Source organism: Neopsephotus bourkii, unplaced genomic scaffold (genome assembly GCF_033783945.1).
Source record: "Neopsephotus bourkii isolate Nb327-2 ecotype Australia unplaced genomic scaffold, CSIRO-AGI_Nbou_v1 NB_1067, whole genome shotgun sequence".
Lineage (NCBI taxonomy): Eukaryota > Metazoa > Chordata > Aves > Psittaciformes > Psittacidae > Neopsephotus > Neopsephotus bourkii.
The window spans coordinates 4283384-4298743 of record NW_026901555.1 but is presented as its reverse complement, the minus strand read 5'-3'; the positions used below and the strand labels follow the sequence as shown (position 1 = coordinate 4298743).

General features: G+C 43.7%; 1 protein-coding gene across 1 annotated transcript; it reads right to left on the bottom strand.

Annotated features, from left to right (window-relative positions):
- Positions 1–1696: 1696 nt before the first annotated feature.
- Positions 1697–10984, bottom strand: LOC133216899 (V-set and immunoglobulin domain-containing protein 4-like). The gene is made up of 7 exons (XM_061361993.1): positions 10908–10984; positions 9576–9932; positions 8701–8982; positions 6626–6694; positions 5784–5897; positions 4480–4501; positions 1697–3630 (listed from the first exon to the last, which is right to left on the bottom strand). The coding sequence occupies exons 1-7, from the start codon at positions 10960–10962 to the stop codon at positions 3441–3443; spliced, it is 1089 nt and encodes a 362-aa protein (XP_061217977.1). The 5' UTR covers positions 10963–10984; the 3' UTR covers positions 1697–3440.
- Positions 10985–15360: the final 4376 nt, after the last annotated feature.

Sequence of the window (15360 nt, the reverse complement as noted above, 5' to 3'; positions counted from 1 at the left end):
CAAACATGATGTACGTGACATCTTTCTCTCCTTAGTACAGAGATGTGGCTGCTAGTTTTCTCCTGTCGGCCTATTTCTTTCTTACCAGAGGGGCTCCTCGTGAACATGTGAAGAAAAAGCCTTTAATGTCTCAGATACTATGGTTAGTTACCTGGTTTATCATAATAAAGTATGACTCTGCTTCTGACTGTATCTGCTGCTTGCTCCCTTTAGCCCCTCCCCCTGCAGGACCCACCTTCCTTTCACAATACTGGACATGACACACTTCCAGGCATCACAACTTGGGCAAAGTGACCCTTATGACTCTTTGTTCTGCAATTTTTGCTGCTACATCTCAGCCTAATTAGAGGTGGCACAGTAAAGTCCCCATTTCCCCCAAAATGAGCGCAGATGGGACTGCAGACACTACTCTTAGGGACCAGCTCTGCAGAGCCTGCATCATACACTTCTGTTTTGACAAAGTACACCAGAGGCTAGAGAAGTTTGCTACAGGTTTCCTGGTGATGAAATGGAAGTTTTAGCCTGCAGGAGAGTGAAGTTCAGTACCAGGCTTTGAGCAAACAACTAAAATTTAAGTAACTGAAGAAGAAAGGTCTTATAGTTCTCTTTTAGAGCCATCTGCACTCAGAAAAAAGAAGGCAATTTTTACTGCAAGTGTTGAGATATTCTTATTTTGTCCAGTCATGGCTAGGTCACAGATCTGACTAAACAGAAGAGGAAAGAATTCATGATGCCAGCTGCATTGCCGTTCTTTGTTCATACAGCATGTCGCCCTCTCCTGAAAAGCCAAACCCACTGGTCTGGGTGCTGTACCCACCCCAGCACCTGCAGAAAGAACAAACTCTTCTACTTATTCCTCAAGCAGCACATAACATGTCTACCTGTCTGCTCAGATTTCACCGACTTCAGAGCTCTGCTTGTTGCTGCCATAAAACTTGCCGCAGCAGGTTCTTTTCTGCTTCTCAGTTGCTCCATATAGCACTGAAGCCCCATATTCCCCCTTCAGTACGTTTGTTTCAGGGATGGAGCTCTAGACAGGTGGGCTGCTTTCTAGTAAGAGAGACATTCCCTTCCGAACCTCTCTCTACCAAACAAGTACACACACACACACACACGCACACATTTTAAAACCCCCTTTTTAAAGAATGAGACCATTACTGAAGGGCTCCAAGAACTGCAACCTCATCTAGAACTGGAGGATTAGAGAACATTAGTTTCCCAGGATGTTTCAACACTGTTGTTTTGTCATCACATTAGCACACTATCCAGTCATGATTTGTTGTTCTCTGCAAAACTCTTAGTGATAACTGTGTGCCTTGCAGTACTATTGCAACAGTTTTCCTCCCCTGCTCACCTTCCTCCTTAGAAATAGAGACTGTCAGACTTCACTGGCTTTTTACACACTTCATAATGGAAGTCATTTTTTTTTTCACATCTGAAACATCTCATTTCACCAGCTCTGAACCTCAGATAGGACTAGCAGTGACTCTCGCACCTTCTATTTTCTACACTGTGGCCGACTACAGCTTGCAAACATCAACTAACACAACATCCAAAACATTCCCAAAACTCCAGCAGATTCACAGTAATTCTTCTGCTTTCAGGTAGAGGGACCTAATATGCTCCTGGACACGCACAGACGTTCATGCACATTCAATCTTTCTGCCAAAATAAAGAGAAGTGTAACAAAATCTACTAACTTTACGGTCCTGAAGTTTAATGGTTTTCATTTGCTTCTCTGTGTCTACAATAAGCTGTATGTACATCTTGACAATTTTTTTTCAAGACATCATCACTAACAAAAGTTGCTGTTTGTTTCCTCTTCATTTTGAAATCAGGGTTTCCCAGCTCTTGTTTTTTAAGCACATTCTTAAAGAGAAATAAAACTGGTACAGGAAATTCAGGAAATTTCCTTCCTTTTACCTTTGGAGAAACCATAAACAAATATTCTTTATTCATCTTCTCCACAGTGGTCATGATGAGTAAGCTTTGCTCATTTTGCCCCATTCTTCTCTTTTCTTCTGGTTCAAAAAGCTGAGAAAGTATAGTGCATTTACACAGAAGTGTTTTCATGCCACTACTGAGCCTTAATGATCTTTCTCAGTAACTTTTCTAGCTCTGTTAAACCCTTGCAAGATGAGACACCTACGTACATACATAAGGTGGAAGCATTCCATGAGTCCGTTATCACAATCCTGTTTTCTATTGTGTTGTAATGCTTTTCCTAATAGCATCTAATACTTTCTTGGATTGCTGGTGAATTTTGAGCTGATGCTTGCAGAGAATTGCTCACCTTTCCTGAGTGTGAACAGCAAATCTGGGGGCCCACTAACCCTGTATCCAGGATTATCACCAATATCCCCCTTCCCCCCCAGGTTGCTCATTTTGTTTTACATCTGTCTGCATGGCTTTTAATCTGACATGGTATTGCCCAATTATTATAAAAAGGTTCTCCCATAAATTTGCTGTATCCATGTTATAGATTTACTTAGGATAGTAGAAATTATGAACAACAAAGCTTTTCAGCTCCCTACTTGCCCTTTCCTTCCTAAGCCAGCAGGAAAGTATTTTGTGAGCATCTTTTGAGGAGTGCTTGCTGGCATTTTAAAGATGAGCTGGTCACACAAAAATATTCATATCAAAGTACTTTAGGAGTGTGTAAACAGTCTTACCCACAAACTTAGGAAAAGCATCTTTTAAATATTACACATGCATTAAAAAAGAGAACAGAGAAAGTGGACTCAGGAAGAATGTACCTTTTGCAGTTTCAGAGGCACCCAAGCTGTGCAGTGCCAAAACTATAGAAAGTGTGCCTGCATCTTATTGCAGATGATGCAGAAAGGTGAATTGAGCATAGAACAGTGCCTTTTTTACTCCTAGAGTGGTAGAGTTCTTGGTTTTATCCTGTCCTTAATCTGTCTTTCAGTGTTTCTTTAAGGAGTATCTCACATTTAAGACATTCTACCACCCATGCAACACTCAGGTGTGTGGGAGGAGAAATGCCAGTTCCCAGGGCAGCCTCATTCTGCGCTTCTTACTCAAAGATGATGAGGATGTTGAGCCCCTCTTGCTGCTGGTTCTACTCCTACCACATGAAGGCTGTGAATGCAGATCCTTTTGGTATTGCAAAGCACCAAGTTTAGTACAGTGCTCTTGGCCTGGGATCTGCATATCCTGGCTTTTAAAGGGCTTTCTTCTACAGAGGGGGTGGAAGGAAACCAAAAATGGCAAAATCAGAAGATCTATATAGCAGTTTGCAACAAAAGTTCTCAAAGAGCTTTGCGTTTTCATTGAGGAGATTGTTGAGGCTCCACAAGTCATGAAGGAGCAAAAACTGCTTGTCCAACCTGTTTTTAGAGAGATTAAGGTGAATAGGAAGATATATTTTGCCTGAATGAAAGTGCTGTTCAGGACTGCTACATGTAGCAATAAGTTGGTTCTCACGCAGTGTCCCCTACTTCATATTCAGATTCCATGGTGTTTCCAGCACAGTCATTCTTTTTCATATTTATTTCTTCAGATCTTTTGTCTTTCATGGGCTCCATCACATACTTGTTTTCAGTGGAGATGGCTTCCTCATAGTAACCTGCACTTTCACACCTTAAAGCATCTGCTGCCCTTGAGTTATGGCTGAAATCAAAATACAGTAGGAAAGAAGAGTTGCAACCAGAGTAGCTGAAGTATCTCCCAACCCTCAAGATTGTAGCTGAGGAACTGAATGTAGTCCATATCCACCATGTAGCTTATGACATCCAGTATCTTTAAAACAATGGTAAATCCTCTGAGGAGAAATGCCATCACACTATTTGTTCAGTTGCTCAGGATTCAACTGTTACTGGGTAAGCACAAAATCTTGGGTGAATACTGATGGCATGTTCTCCCATGGCACTCTAATCATTAGCAATTTGGTTTATATCTGGATAAGTGGTTCTCCTTGCGTGTTTTCACTGGATTATTAGGCTTTTCAGTATAGCATCCATGGGTGATGAATACATCAGAATGCTGAAACATGAGTTTAGAAATAGCTATAACTTCCTGCCACAGCTGCAATTAAAAGAGGCAGGTTCAGCCAAGGATATTTCAAGGATAAATCAAAGTATATTCTGTGCATCTGGAGCCTTAGCTTTCTAGAAGGGGAATTCCTGTCCTTTACATTTGTAAAAATGCTGGGAATTTATCCTTGGCTGTGATCTTTCATAGGCCTTATTGGGCTGAAGAGTTAATAAACAGCTCTTGCTAGTTTTTATGATTCTAATATTGCAAAGGAGAAGCTCTTTCTTGTGACACTATTTGTTGACGTGGAAAGTCTACAGATCATCTGTACAGTGTACTACAGACTAACTTTGAATGTGTTAATCCATACTGCTTCAGAGACTTTTAATCTTGACAGCTAAGTAACACCTGTTTGGTTTCCCCCCTCCGTTCTCTGATACAGTCACAAAAGACTCACCAATATGTCAGATAAAGGGTTATACTTACAATTTTACTTCGTAGGTCTGAGCTAGAAAAGAATAATCAGAAATGTGTGTCAATAATTTGCATTTATATTCTCAAAAATAAATTCTACTGTCTTTACTTGATACAAGAAAGCAATGTCTGAAGACAGAATAAAAATAGAAACCTTAGAGATAGTGCTAGGTGGGAGATGACTCCTATTCCCAGGATTTAGTTCAAGAAAATGAAAACAACTCATATCCCAGCTGTAGCACAACTGGGTCAAAGTAACTGAAACCAGGGTTAAAGTTTAGAAACTGAAAGTTAAATTGAAAGTTCCCAGTTCCCACAATTTCACTATACAAATTGTTCAGTAAAGAACAATTTGGGAAGAGGTTATTAGAGATTCCTTAAAAAAGGCAAAAAAAGAGTATTTGATAATAATTATTATTAATTGGTAGCATGGAGTTGTAGAAAGGCAATTAAAGACACAAATGGATAAGGAGAAAACTATGGCCATCAGTATTAAAAAAACCCAGACCAAAACTCCAGTGTGCTCTCTGTACACTGCCGAGTGCTTCAGCGAGCACCACACATCTTGGCAAGTGGTCAGGAGATTTGTAGCATTAGCACAGAAAAGACAGAATTATTCAGTAAATATATCCTACACTTGAAGAGTAGAAAGGAAATGAACTGTTATTGAATAGGGAGAATTAATGATGAACTCTTTCCCTCCAGGTACTAAGGGAAATACTAAACAGCAGCTGGTGCAAGCAGGTATTTTAAAGTAGCAGGACAAGATTAACTTGCTACCAGGTACCTTAAAAGATCTGATCAACAAACTCAGTCCAGCAGGTTGCTTTGAGAGTCATGGGATGTCTGTGGGGACCAGAGGGAAGGAACCATCCCAAAGTAACCGAGGCAGCATGGCAGAGAAGGTGAGCACCGCAGGATGGCCCAGGGGAGTAGACCCCTCTTGGAACCAGCACAGGATGAGTGTGGCAGAGGCTGCTTCATCACCATGCCAGCCCTTCCCACAGCACCCAGTGGTGTGGGAGCACCAGGGTGATGCTGCCTGCTGGGCTCCTCTCCAGCTGGTGCCTGGCAGACCTTCCTCAACTGCAGCAACTGCTTATCTCTGAGGAAAAGGGACTTCTCCACCTCTTTAGAGCTTCCACCACCTGTTTTGATCCATGCACAATTTGATTGACTGCCTATATGATGTAGATGCCAGAGCTGCTACTGGAAGCAGTGAGCGCAGTACCAGTCCCATCCCAAAAGCACATTTATAGGTAAAGCCAAGCTGGGCATGCAAAATACTGTCAAGTTTTCCAGAACATTCTACTCACCACCTTTGGGCTTCCTCATGCGAATGATGAGAAAGATGACAAGCAAAACCGCAGCAGCACACACCACCACAATCAGAATGATGAGGAACGGGGACAGGTGAGTCCCTTGGACATCTAGAGCAATACAGAAGAAGACTTTCAAACAGAGAAGCCCTCCTGGGTCATGGTAGCAGAAGCAGTTACATGATGCTGACCACTTTCTCAAGGCCAACAGCAGCCAGCCCTGTCATGAACACATGGGGTTGTATGCATATGCCTGTCCTTGCTTGTCTGCATCCTGACAGCACCTTGCTCTTGTGGCTCTGAATAGGTGTGGCTGAGCCAGTCTAACTCACTGTGCTGCATCTCTCACTGTGGGCATAAAGACAGCCAGCAGAGGCCCACCGAGACTGTGATATGGGCAGAATAGTTGCTCTACGTGTCACGAAATCAAGAGTTGCAGCTTTTCATTCAAGCATACTGTTCAGCTGAGTTTGAACATGTTTAAACCTGCCATGTCACAGCAAAGTTGAGGATGTATAAAAAAATATGCTTGAGTTCCACACTGAGGCTTTTCTGCTGTTGCAGTTTTGACGCTCAAAGGAAAGATTGAAATGGACTACTGTTTGGGAGCATAGCAGCAACTCTGCTTCAACTATAAAAGCTTCCCTCCTGCCTTAAAAACCCCAGCGTCTTTGAAAGAGTGACTCGTGAATCATGAGCCATGAATCATCAAGGTCCCTTGAGAGCAGCTGTTAATGCAATTTGCAGCCAAAAAAAGCAGAACACTAATTTTGAGGCTTGAGGTATGGACTATTTGGGTCCCTAATCTCATTCTTAGGTTTGTTTTGCTCTCCACTTACTCTGAGTTGTATAATTCTTTTCTGGATATCCCACACCATTCTCAGAAGTCACTACTGTCACAGGAGGTTCTGCAAAACAAACAGGAGTGAAAGGCTCACAGTGGATTTCCAATCCTAATTTTAGCAACAGAAGATCTGGAATTATAGTTATAGGATTAAAAGAGAATGTCTCTGTCACATTTACAAGGCAGTAAAAATAGGCAAACTCTATAAATGAGTGCAATATATACACTGTAATATTGAGAGAGTATGTATGGTACTACATATACTCACTGGATGGATACTGTGTATACTATATAAACTATGTATACACAGACTATATATATATATATGTATATATATACACACACACGGTATACATAGAGTCATAGAATAGTTAGGGTTGGAAAGGACCTCAAGATCACCCCATGGGCAGAGGTGCCTCACAATAGACCATATCACCCAAGGCTCTGTCCAACATGGCCTTGAACATGGCCAGAGATGGAACATTCATCACTTCTTTTGGCAGTGCCTCACTACCCCATGTATTAGCAGTGAAGTCCAAGAGATTACTGAGATGCTCCTGATCACCATCTTCATTTGGGGCTTTTCCCCTGCAACTGTCAGCATGTTCCCTTAGCTTCTGGTCACTGCTGTGTAACTGGTGGGGCACTATAAATTCACATGAAACATAACCCCAAAACATAGTTTCCAGAAGCAGACCTACTGTAGCCCAGGTCTGAATTTCCACACCCCACAAAACAAAACTGGAAATCACAAGCTCTCTCTCAGGAAAACTGCCCTTAGTAAGGTAGATTGTTCCCAGTGAGGTCTGGAGTAGCTTTTGCATAACTTGGATATGCCACTAGAGATAATAGCTCTGCTTCCCACTGCAGCGGCTTTCATTCTAGACCAGGAAGCAAGTAAAGAAGCCCTTTAAAAAAAAAGGACAGAACCCAAAACGTTCCATATTGATCTAGAAGACAGGAAATTATAGTTCTACTATGTATGTGCACAAAGACGCATAAAGAGTCTCTCAGGCAGAGACAGCCTTCCATGCATCAGAAAAGAGAAGTTCCTCTGAAGAGGAGGGGAGAAGTTGAATAAAGAAAATAAACAAGGATAGAAAGCTGGAGCCAATGATGCAAAGTTCTTCAGAGATCAGAAGTCCAACACTTTTCATATTTTCCTTTCTCAGGGAAAGGAAGTAGGAATGTTGTTCCATTCTGGAAGGAATACAGATGCTTTCCATCCAGCTGTGACTCTGGGAACTCACCTGTCACTGTGAGCTCAACAGCATCGCTCTGCTGCACAGCCCCTGCTCCAACCCACCCACCCACACCTGAGCACCCACGCCTGGGGAAAGCAGTGGGTAACACTGCTGGAGTCCCTCTCTGGAGGCATTCAAACCCCACCTGGATGCATTCCTGTGTAACGTGGTCTAGGTGGCCCTGCCTTGTCAGTGGGGTTGGACTAGATGATCTCCAAGAGGTCCCTTCCAACCTTAATGATTCTGTGATTCTGTGACAGGGAGTATCATTTCTATCCCACCTGCAAAGAGGATCTGCAGCCCAAAAGGAGCATCAAGTGGGTTTGTCTCGCTCACCTTCTCTGTCAGTCACAGAGTGCCAGGGTGAAAGCAGCCTTTCCCCTGCAGCCCAGGTCACTTACCTGTGGTCACTGGCTGGGGCACATTGCCTCGAGGGGTGAACAGGGGTGTGCTCTGTTGGCCTGTCCCAGGGGTGGGCTGCTGTGTGACTGAAGACCCTGTGGGAGAGACTAATCAACGGGCCATGTCCCCTGCTCTCTGTTAGCAGTGCAGGTCAGGTAAGAGCAAGGCATGCCACGGGTAGGAGCCAGACTCCTATCCTGCACAGTTCTGGTCCCAAGAGGACACAGGGGACATTGTCTTAACCCCTGCCATAATCAGGCACACTCCGAAACAGGAGGAGTATCAATCTGTGGTTTCCTCTCTGGGAAAGCAGTGAGGACACAATTCATGTCTAACATTACATAGCTGATCCTACTATGAAAGAAGGAACTCCCTGTCTCAGTCTTCTGCAGCAAAGATGAGGAACTCTATCCTGGGGACTCACCTGTCACTGTGAGCTCAACAGCATCACTCTGCTGCACAGCCCCGGCCCCAGCCCTGTTTTCCACCTCACAGTAGTACTTCCCAGTGTCGGAGGGCTGCAGGCTGTCCCACACCAGCTCAGCCTGCCTGCTCAGCAGCAGGGCTTTCTGTCCCGGGGTGCCCCTGAACCAGCGGTAGCTGATGGGGGGGGACCCGCTGGCCACACAGGTCAGGCTGGTCCTGGCTCCTGTGGGTACCGTCAGCCCCAGTTCGCCGGCCCTGATGATGGGCTTGGTTGCTGCCACTGGAAGACAAAGCAGATGAGATCCAGGTCACACTGGCCCTAGTTGTGGTGGGGAAGGTCCCCCTTGCCATGGCAGTTCTTGCTCTGGCTTTGGGTGCTTTCCCAGGAGGAAGAGGGGCACTGCTTTCATGTCACCTCTCTGCACAGGTTAATCTTGACTTAGCTGTGACTGTACCAGTTATATCACCCATTGCACCTCCTGCACAAAGGATGTTGATGACATCCTCCTTCCTCTGTAAATCATCCCTGCCCAGGCGAAGGGAGATCAGGCACATGAGATGAAGTTTGGTCAAAGAGAAGCAATGCAATATTCCAGAAAGTTCCTCTTTGGTGCACATCCCTTGGAAGCATTGCACCACTGGCAAATTGGTAAGCGAGAAGCCACAAATCCTCCCCCAGCCTCCAAACTGCAGGGTGCCATACCTTGGGCAAAATTCCTCTCTGACCTATTTGCTGCTTCTTGGCAGAGTCTAACACTGCTCAGCGCACTGCTCCTGCATCACAGTGGGTGGTCACTGCCTATCTGGTCTGATTCCTAACAGCCTTCCCGAGCCAAGCTTTCCACTCTTGCACAGCTTCCTTCTAGGGTTTACCTTTAACTACCTCCAGTCCAGTGGTGATCTCTCTTACTATCAGGCTGTCACTGCTGTCCCTCCAGGTGACCTGGCAAGTGTAGGTTCCCTTGTCAGAGACCTCCAGGTTCAGGATGTGGAGAGACACATTCCCTGGTGTATCCTTCGGGACACTGACCCTGCCCCTGTAGTCAGACAGCAGAACATGGTCGCCAGAGTCGTCCCTCCGAAAGACGGTGACAGGATTCTGGTCACGGACCACCATCCACTTGAGTATTTCCTGTACCAAGTCCTTCACAGGCACATAGACACATGGCAAGGTGGTAGATTCCTTCCATACACCCTCAATCTCAGGGTGGCCAGTCAGGTTCAGAAAAGCTGCAGGAAGGATGGAGAAGAAACATTTGAAGAGAAAAAGCAATAAACATGAAAGCAGCTCCTGGGTGATGAAGCAATGATGAGAGCATCAGCAAGTGGAACCCACCAAATCAAAAAGATGGGCAGCCAGTGTAGATGGTGGGCTAACAAAAAGCAGCATGGCATGAGGAAGGCAGATAGAGGTACAGCATTATGCCATGCATGCAGTTTGCCTCTCATGCTCTGCCTGGTGCTTACCTGCAAGCAAGCGAACACCTGGAGGCAAGTGAACAGGTTCAGAATTAGCAGAAGTCTTGGGCCTGAAGGAAGGCATTCGTCTCAAGCCCTAGTTGTTCAGCTCAAGGTCACAGCTGGTGTCTGCACCCGCCACCCAACATCACTTCTGGGGCTTCCCTGAGAAGCACCACACGTTAAGGGCAAACCACAGCTTTGATGGCTTTCCCTCCTCCACTGTGCATTTATTCTCCTGAAAGACTCTGCTTTTCAGACTAAGCTGAATTCAAGCAACTTAAGAAAAGGCTCAAAGAAGTCTAAAACTTGTTAAATTTTCCTATGAGGCCCATACCTTTGTTCCAGTACATTTTTGTCACTCTTGGGTTTGAACCTGTGCTTCCATAGACACTTCCTCACCTTTTTCTCCTGGTTTGCAAACCTCCCCTTTCCTGGGAACATGCACTACCCAAACTCTTTGTGCTGGGCTGCTCACTGTGTTCTGGGAAATAACCATCATAACGTATATGGGATCTGCATACTCTAAGCACATAGGCAGCATTTCCAAAGCCATCATGCAACTGTTGTGCCCTGCAACCACTGGATTTGAAACAGGCGAACACCAAGCCAGCAGCACACAAAGATACTGGCCTTTTTTTGCCATATTTCTATTCCCCAAATAGAACCACCCCTGCACAAACACACACAGACACACCAGTACCAGGAAAGGAGCATCCTGAACAGGAGACCTTTCCATAGACTCACCATTGCAGAAGAGAAAAGGACTCAAAAACACAGCTGCTCTCACCAGCATTTCCATCCCCCTCTCGAGATGCACTTTCTCCCTCTTAAGTAGAGCAAAGCCACTCTCTCCAAGATAGAGGGTAAATCAAGAACACTTGAGCCTTCCCTCACTTTGTCGTCAAGAACCCAGGGCAGCTGTTGATGGCTTTTCCTTCCTCTTTTTCAGAAAAAAAAAAGACAAAAAAGAGCATCTCAGTGATGACTCGTAGAGGTGTGAGCAGAGCAGAAGTCCTAAGGGAGGGTGGAAAGAGGAAAGCTGAAGTTACTTCTACCCTATTTCATATTTCCTGCTGAGTATGCCTTCTTCTCCTTCTGGTTTTTAGCTCCATTTTAAAAAAGTTTCATGTTTGTTCTCTTTTTCTCTTTGCATTGTTTACCAAATAATAAGCTTTAATATGCGTGTTACCAACAATGCGAGTACATCCAAGAGCACCCTTCAGGAGCTAAACAACCAAGGTCCTTACAACTCATTTTCTTACCAGCTTTTCTGTTAAGGTCAGCACTGTGCTTTAAATCAAAATTCATGAAACAACCTAAATCTTCACATTATCAGTGTGAAACACATGATTGCTGTAGGTGCCTTCCAACTGAAACATTCTATTCTGTAGCAGAATATTCCATTTATTTAGTTATTTGGTATTTAGTAATTTGATTGCATGACTGAATTCATTAATTGTATTCAACTAAAAACCTGCATTAGGGCCACCTGCATTTCCCTGTAGACTACTTTGGAAACAGGGAAACGGTTATATACCTAGACAGGGGAAAAAAAGGGAACTTACCAAAGTAGAAAATCTTAGAGACTATATAATAGTGTCTTCTTAACTGCAATGAGATGTGTTATTATTAATTAAAAGTAATATTAGTTGTAGTTAATCTGCATTAAGTGGTTGAGCACTAGACCTGCACAGGAGAAGTATCTGTTCTCTACTGAAACATTATCTTCAAGAGATTTTACATGCCTTATGCTGTCTTCTGCAACTCTTATTTTCTCTTACAGTCCAGTGATAGATATTTGCTGCTTCATTGTATTCAGACAAATCAATATAAGAACTTTGCTATTGTTACATTCAAATTCAACATCCAGTCCTCAAAATACAAGTCCCCAGAACAAATAGATGCAGTCCGCAAAATCCTAGACCGTGCTCTGAAGTACAATCCTCCTTTAGTGACAGTGAGACCACGTTTGCACCCATAGCAGCACAGTACAGGGTAACAGAGCAATCAGTGTTGCATACCTGATTCTGAAGTAGTGATGGTGTGGGGAAAAAAGTATTTCATATGAATTATACATGGCTTAAAGACAGCTCCACCTACATTGTCATTTGTAGGCAGATTCATTAGGTTGTCATGTAATTTAACATTAAAATCGGGACATTTGTGTATGCAGTCCTGGGAGCTCTGATATCTTCTTCCTTTTCTTTCAAGGTCTTACCTTTCATTGTGGTTGCTTGCTTTTACATATATTCTTACCTTGGAGTAATTGATAGATCATTCTGCAAAAAAGGCATGCTTAAAAGTATATATGCATATAGAATTGTGATTATTTTTTTTTTACTGTTTGTTATTAACATTGATCTAATGATGACAATGTTATGGGTATGAGTTTTAATTTGGTTCTTACCAGGTTAAAACATTCTGATCTCTGTTTCTCTGAAGCTGGTGATTTTACTACAAACAATTTTCATGCCTTTATTTGGTTAAAAAATCTTTATGTCCTTGTGGTTGTTGATCAGTCACAGCCTAAAGGATCCTCTATTTAATTAATTTCTTACCATCTACAATATTTGCAGTTATACATGTAATTAAAAGACATCTAACTAGCTTAAGGTCTAAATACTTCTGAAAAGATGCTACATAATAAAGCAGAGAAAAAGGTTCTACAGAGATTCAGGTGATTTTGGGACCTGATTTCACATGCTTCTCCCTTGTGCCCTGTATTCCTCCCTGTTCTGATGACAGGCAGGATACGCCACAAAATGACCACACACTAGCAGTATAATATGCACAGTTTATTAAACAAGCACACTGAAGTGAATAAGCACACTAAAGCAAACAAGCACACTAACATGAATGGGGTATCTCTCTCTCTCTCTCTCTCTCTCTCTCTCTCTCTCTCTCTCTCTATATATATATATATATATATAGTAAATGAGTCCAATGCAGCAAATCAGAGATCTATACATAAAAAGTATGGAGGAAAATTAGCAATGCATCAAATCATTAAGAAGAAATACAGGTACCACCAAATCATCATCCAGACCCACACTCCAAGCTGGCAAGCCCCATTGCAACCAGTGCCAGGAGTCCCAGCTAGTTGGGAAAATTCCCATGCAGTGTGTCCATCCATAGGTGGGGCCTTGGATTTGGCCACAAGAGGCTCCTGCTTTTATACCCTTTAAAAACCAACTGGTTTTATGCCAGCTCTCTAATTGTTTGCTCGTGGGGCCATGCACCTTCTAATGATTTCACTTTTGTCTATGCTGAGAGCATTGTCTGGGCACTCCAGTGCGGCCACATATAAAGGTCACAGAACAGCTGCACACCACTGTTTCCCTGCCTCTTTCAGACAGTCACAATGAACATAAATATATATACTCTACTGAATACACTTTGACCAAAAATCCCTATTCTTGGTTATGTCTCTCAATCACGAGAAGGTATCAACTCTCAGCTAGGTTCCCATCCATTCCAATTCCTCAGAAATCTTCCATGAGATGCAATGCCAATCTGCAGTTGCTGGGATGGGGAGAAGCAGGGAAAGCTTGCATGGGTGGCAGTGTTCTCATACTTCTTGGTTCATAAACGGATGAGAAAATAATATGTTAAGTTCAAATTAATGAGATTGCTTTCTGGGGAGCATGGCTGGCTGGACAGGAGGGCAGAAGCCCCAACTGACTCAGACTAAGTCATAAGGGAACCTACCACTAGCAAGGTACATACAAACCAGGAAGCTAAAACTCAAACTGCTGACAAAATCAGGATGTGTAGATATTTATATATTTATTTATGTATTTCTATTTACATTTACCTGTTTGGCTGGGGGGGGGACGGGACAGTAGCAGCAGGGATCGCTTGTCCTTTATATGATGCAAGTACAGACACCTGCACACTAAGATGACCCTTCGTAGTAATCTCTTGCTCCTGCTTTGGGAAACTAGGGTAACAGATAACTACTTTTCAAAACAGCAATCTTGTTTTAGGAGACAGAAAAACATTTTGGGCAGGGACTGGATGAGGCAGCATCATACAGTCCATGAGAGACAGAGCTCATGCTCTCGAAAGCTCTGTGTTAGCAAACACACAGCAATATGAGATAATAAATGCAAGGCTTTGCTAACATCGCCTGTGTGCTGAGTGCTAGTCTGGGACAATACAAGTAATAATTATAAAAGGAGCCTCTGATGGGCACTTTCCACTTTCTCACGCTGTGCTTGCCATGCGTGTGTTCTGTAAATTCTCAGCACATGGAAGTCCAGGAAAACCAACCTTTTCTTCCCAGCCACAGGGCACTAAAACCAAGAAGTAGAAGCAGAAGCTCTGCGTGTTGATGTCAGAGGAGGAAGGAAACTTGCATTATAGTGAAGCAACTGTGGTCACTGGTAACACCAAGTTGTTACACATCAAGTTGCAGTCCCAACCAGCATGCTGTTGTGCATAGAGGGGGTGGTGATCCTCTTGTCATCCACCCACTGTAGAAGCAGACAGGCTTGGGTACCTCCTCCTAACAGGGGAGTCTATCCATATTCCAGTGATACTGCCACTGTTGTGCCTGTGCCCGTGGCCTTATCTTGAAGCAGAGGAGCACGTTTTCCTTGAAGCATCCTTTTTTCTTGGCAGTGTAAATGATCAATAGAGTTTTTCTAGGAATATCCTTACAAAAATTGTAAAGGCCACAGTGCCAGTTAACCTCAGCATGGGCTCTGCTGTTCCCTATTTCCTTCTCATGTTATCTCCAATAAATGTTGGATTAATCTGTACCTAATGGAGCTGGAGTCATTAAGCTTGCACTGGTGCACTACATCTGGTGTACCTGGCAGAGCCCCAGAGGGAAATAGCTCTTCAGGAAAGGGTAGCGAGGCAAGCATGGGGTGGGTGCCTGATTAGGGAGGATGCTTGTGCAGTCCTTGGGCTGAGCAACCACAGCGTGAGCTGGCAGACTGGGAAAGAATAATCCGGGTGTCCCATCCCAGCTGAAATACTAACCTGTCTCCAGAAGGAAAAGGGTTGTTAAAAAAAAAAAGGCCAGCAGAATTTTCATTGTATTTGGTTGTTACTAACATGCTTTCCAGAGTACTGGGAAGTTCTGACTAGGCAGAAAGTTACTGAAGACTGAGATACAGTAAGAGCTGCTCTGGCTACCCCCACAAGAAGAACAGATGAAAGGGCCAAGCCCTGCTGCGCTGGCAGTGGT

Excerpts from the sequence above, each read along its gene's own strand:
- LOC133216899 (XM_061361993.1), bottom strand. The coding sequence starts at position 10,962 with ATGGAAATGCTGGTGAGAGCAGCTGTGTTTTTGAGTCCTTTTCTCTTC. Across the intron at positions 9,933-10,907 it reads TCCTTTTCTCTTCTGCAATG|CTTTTCTGAACCTGACTGGC; the intron begins GTGAGTCTATGG and ends TCCTTCCTGCAG. Across the intron at positions 6,695-8,700 it reads TGTTGAGCTCACAGTGACAG|AACCTCCTGTGACAGTAGTG; the intron begins GTGAGTCCCCAG and ends TTTGTTTTGCAG.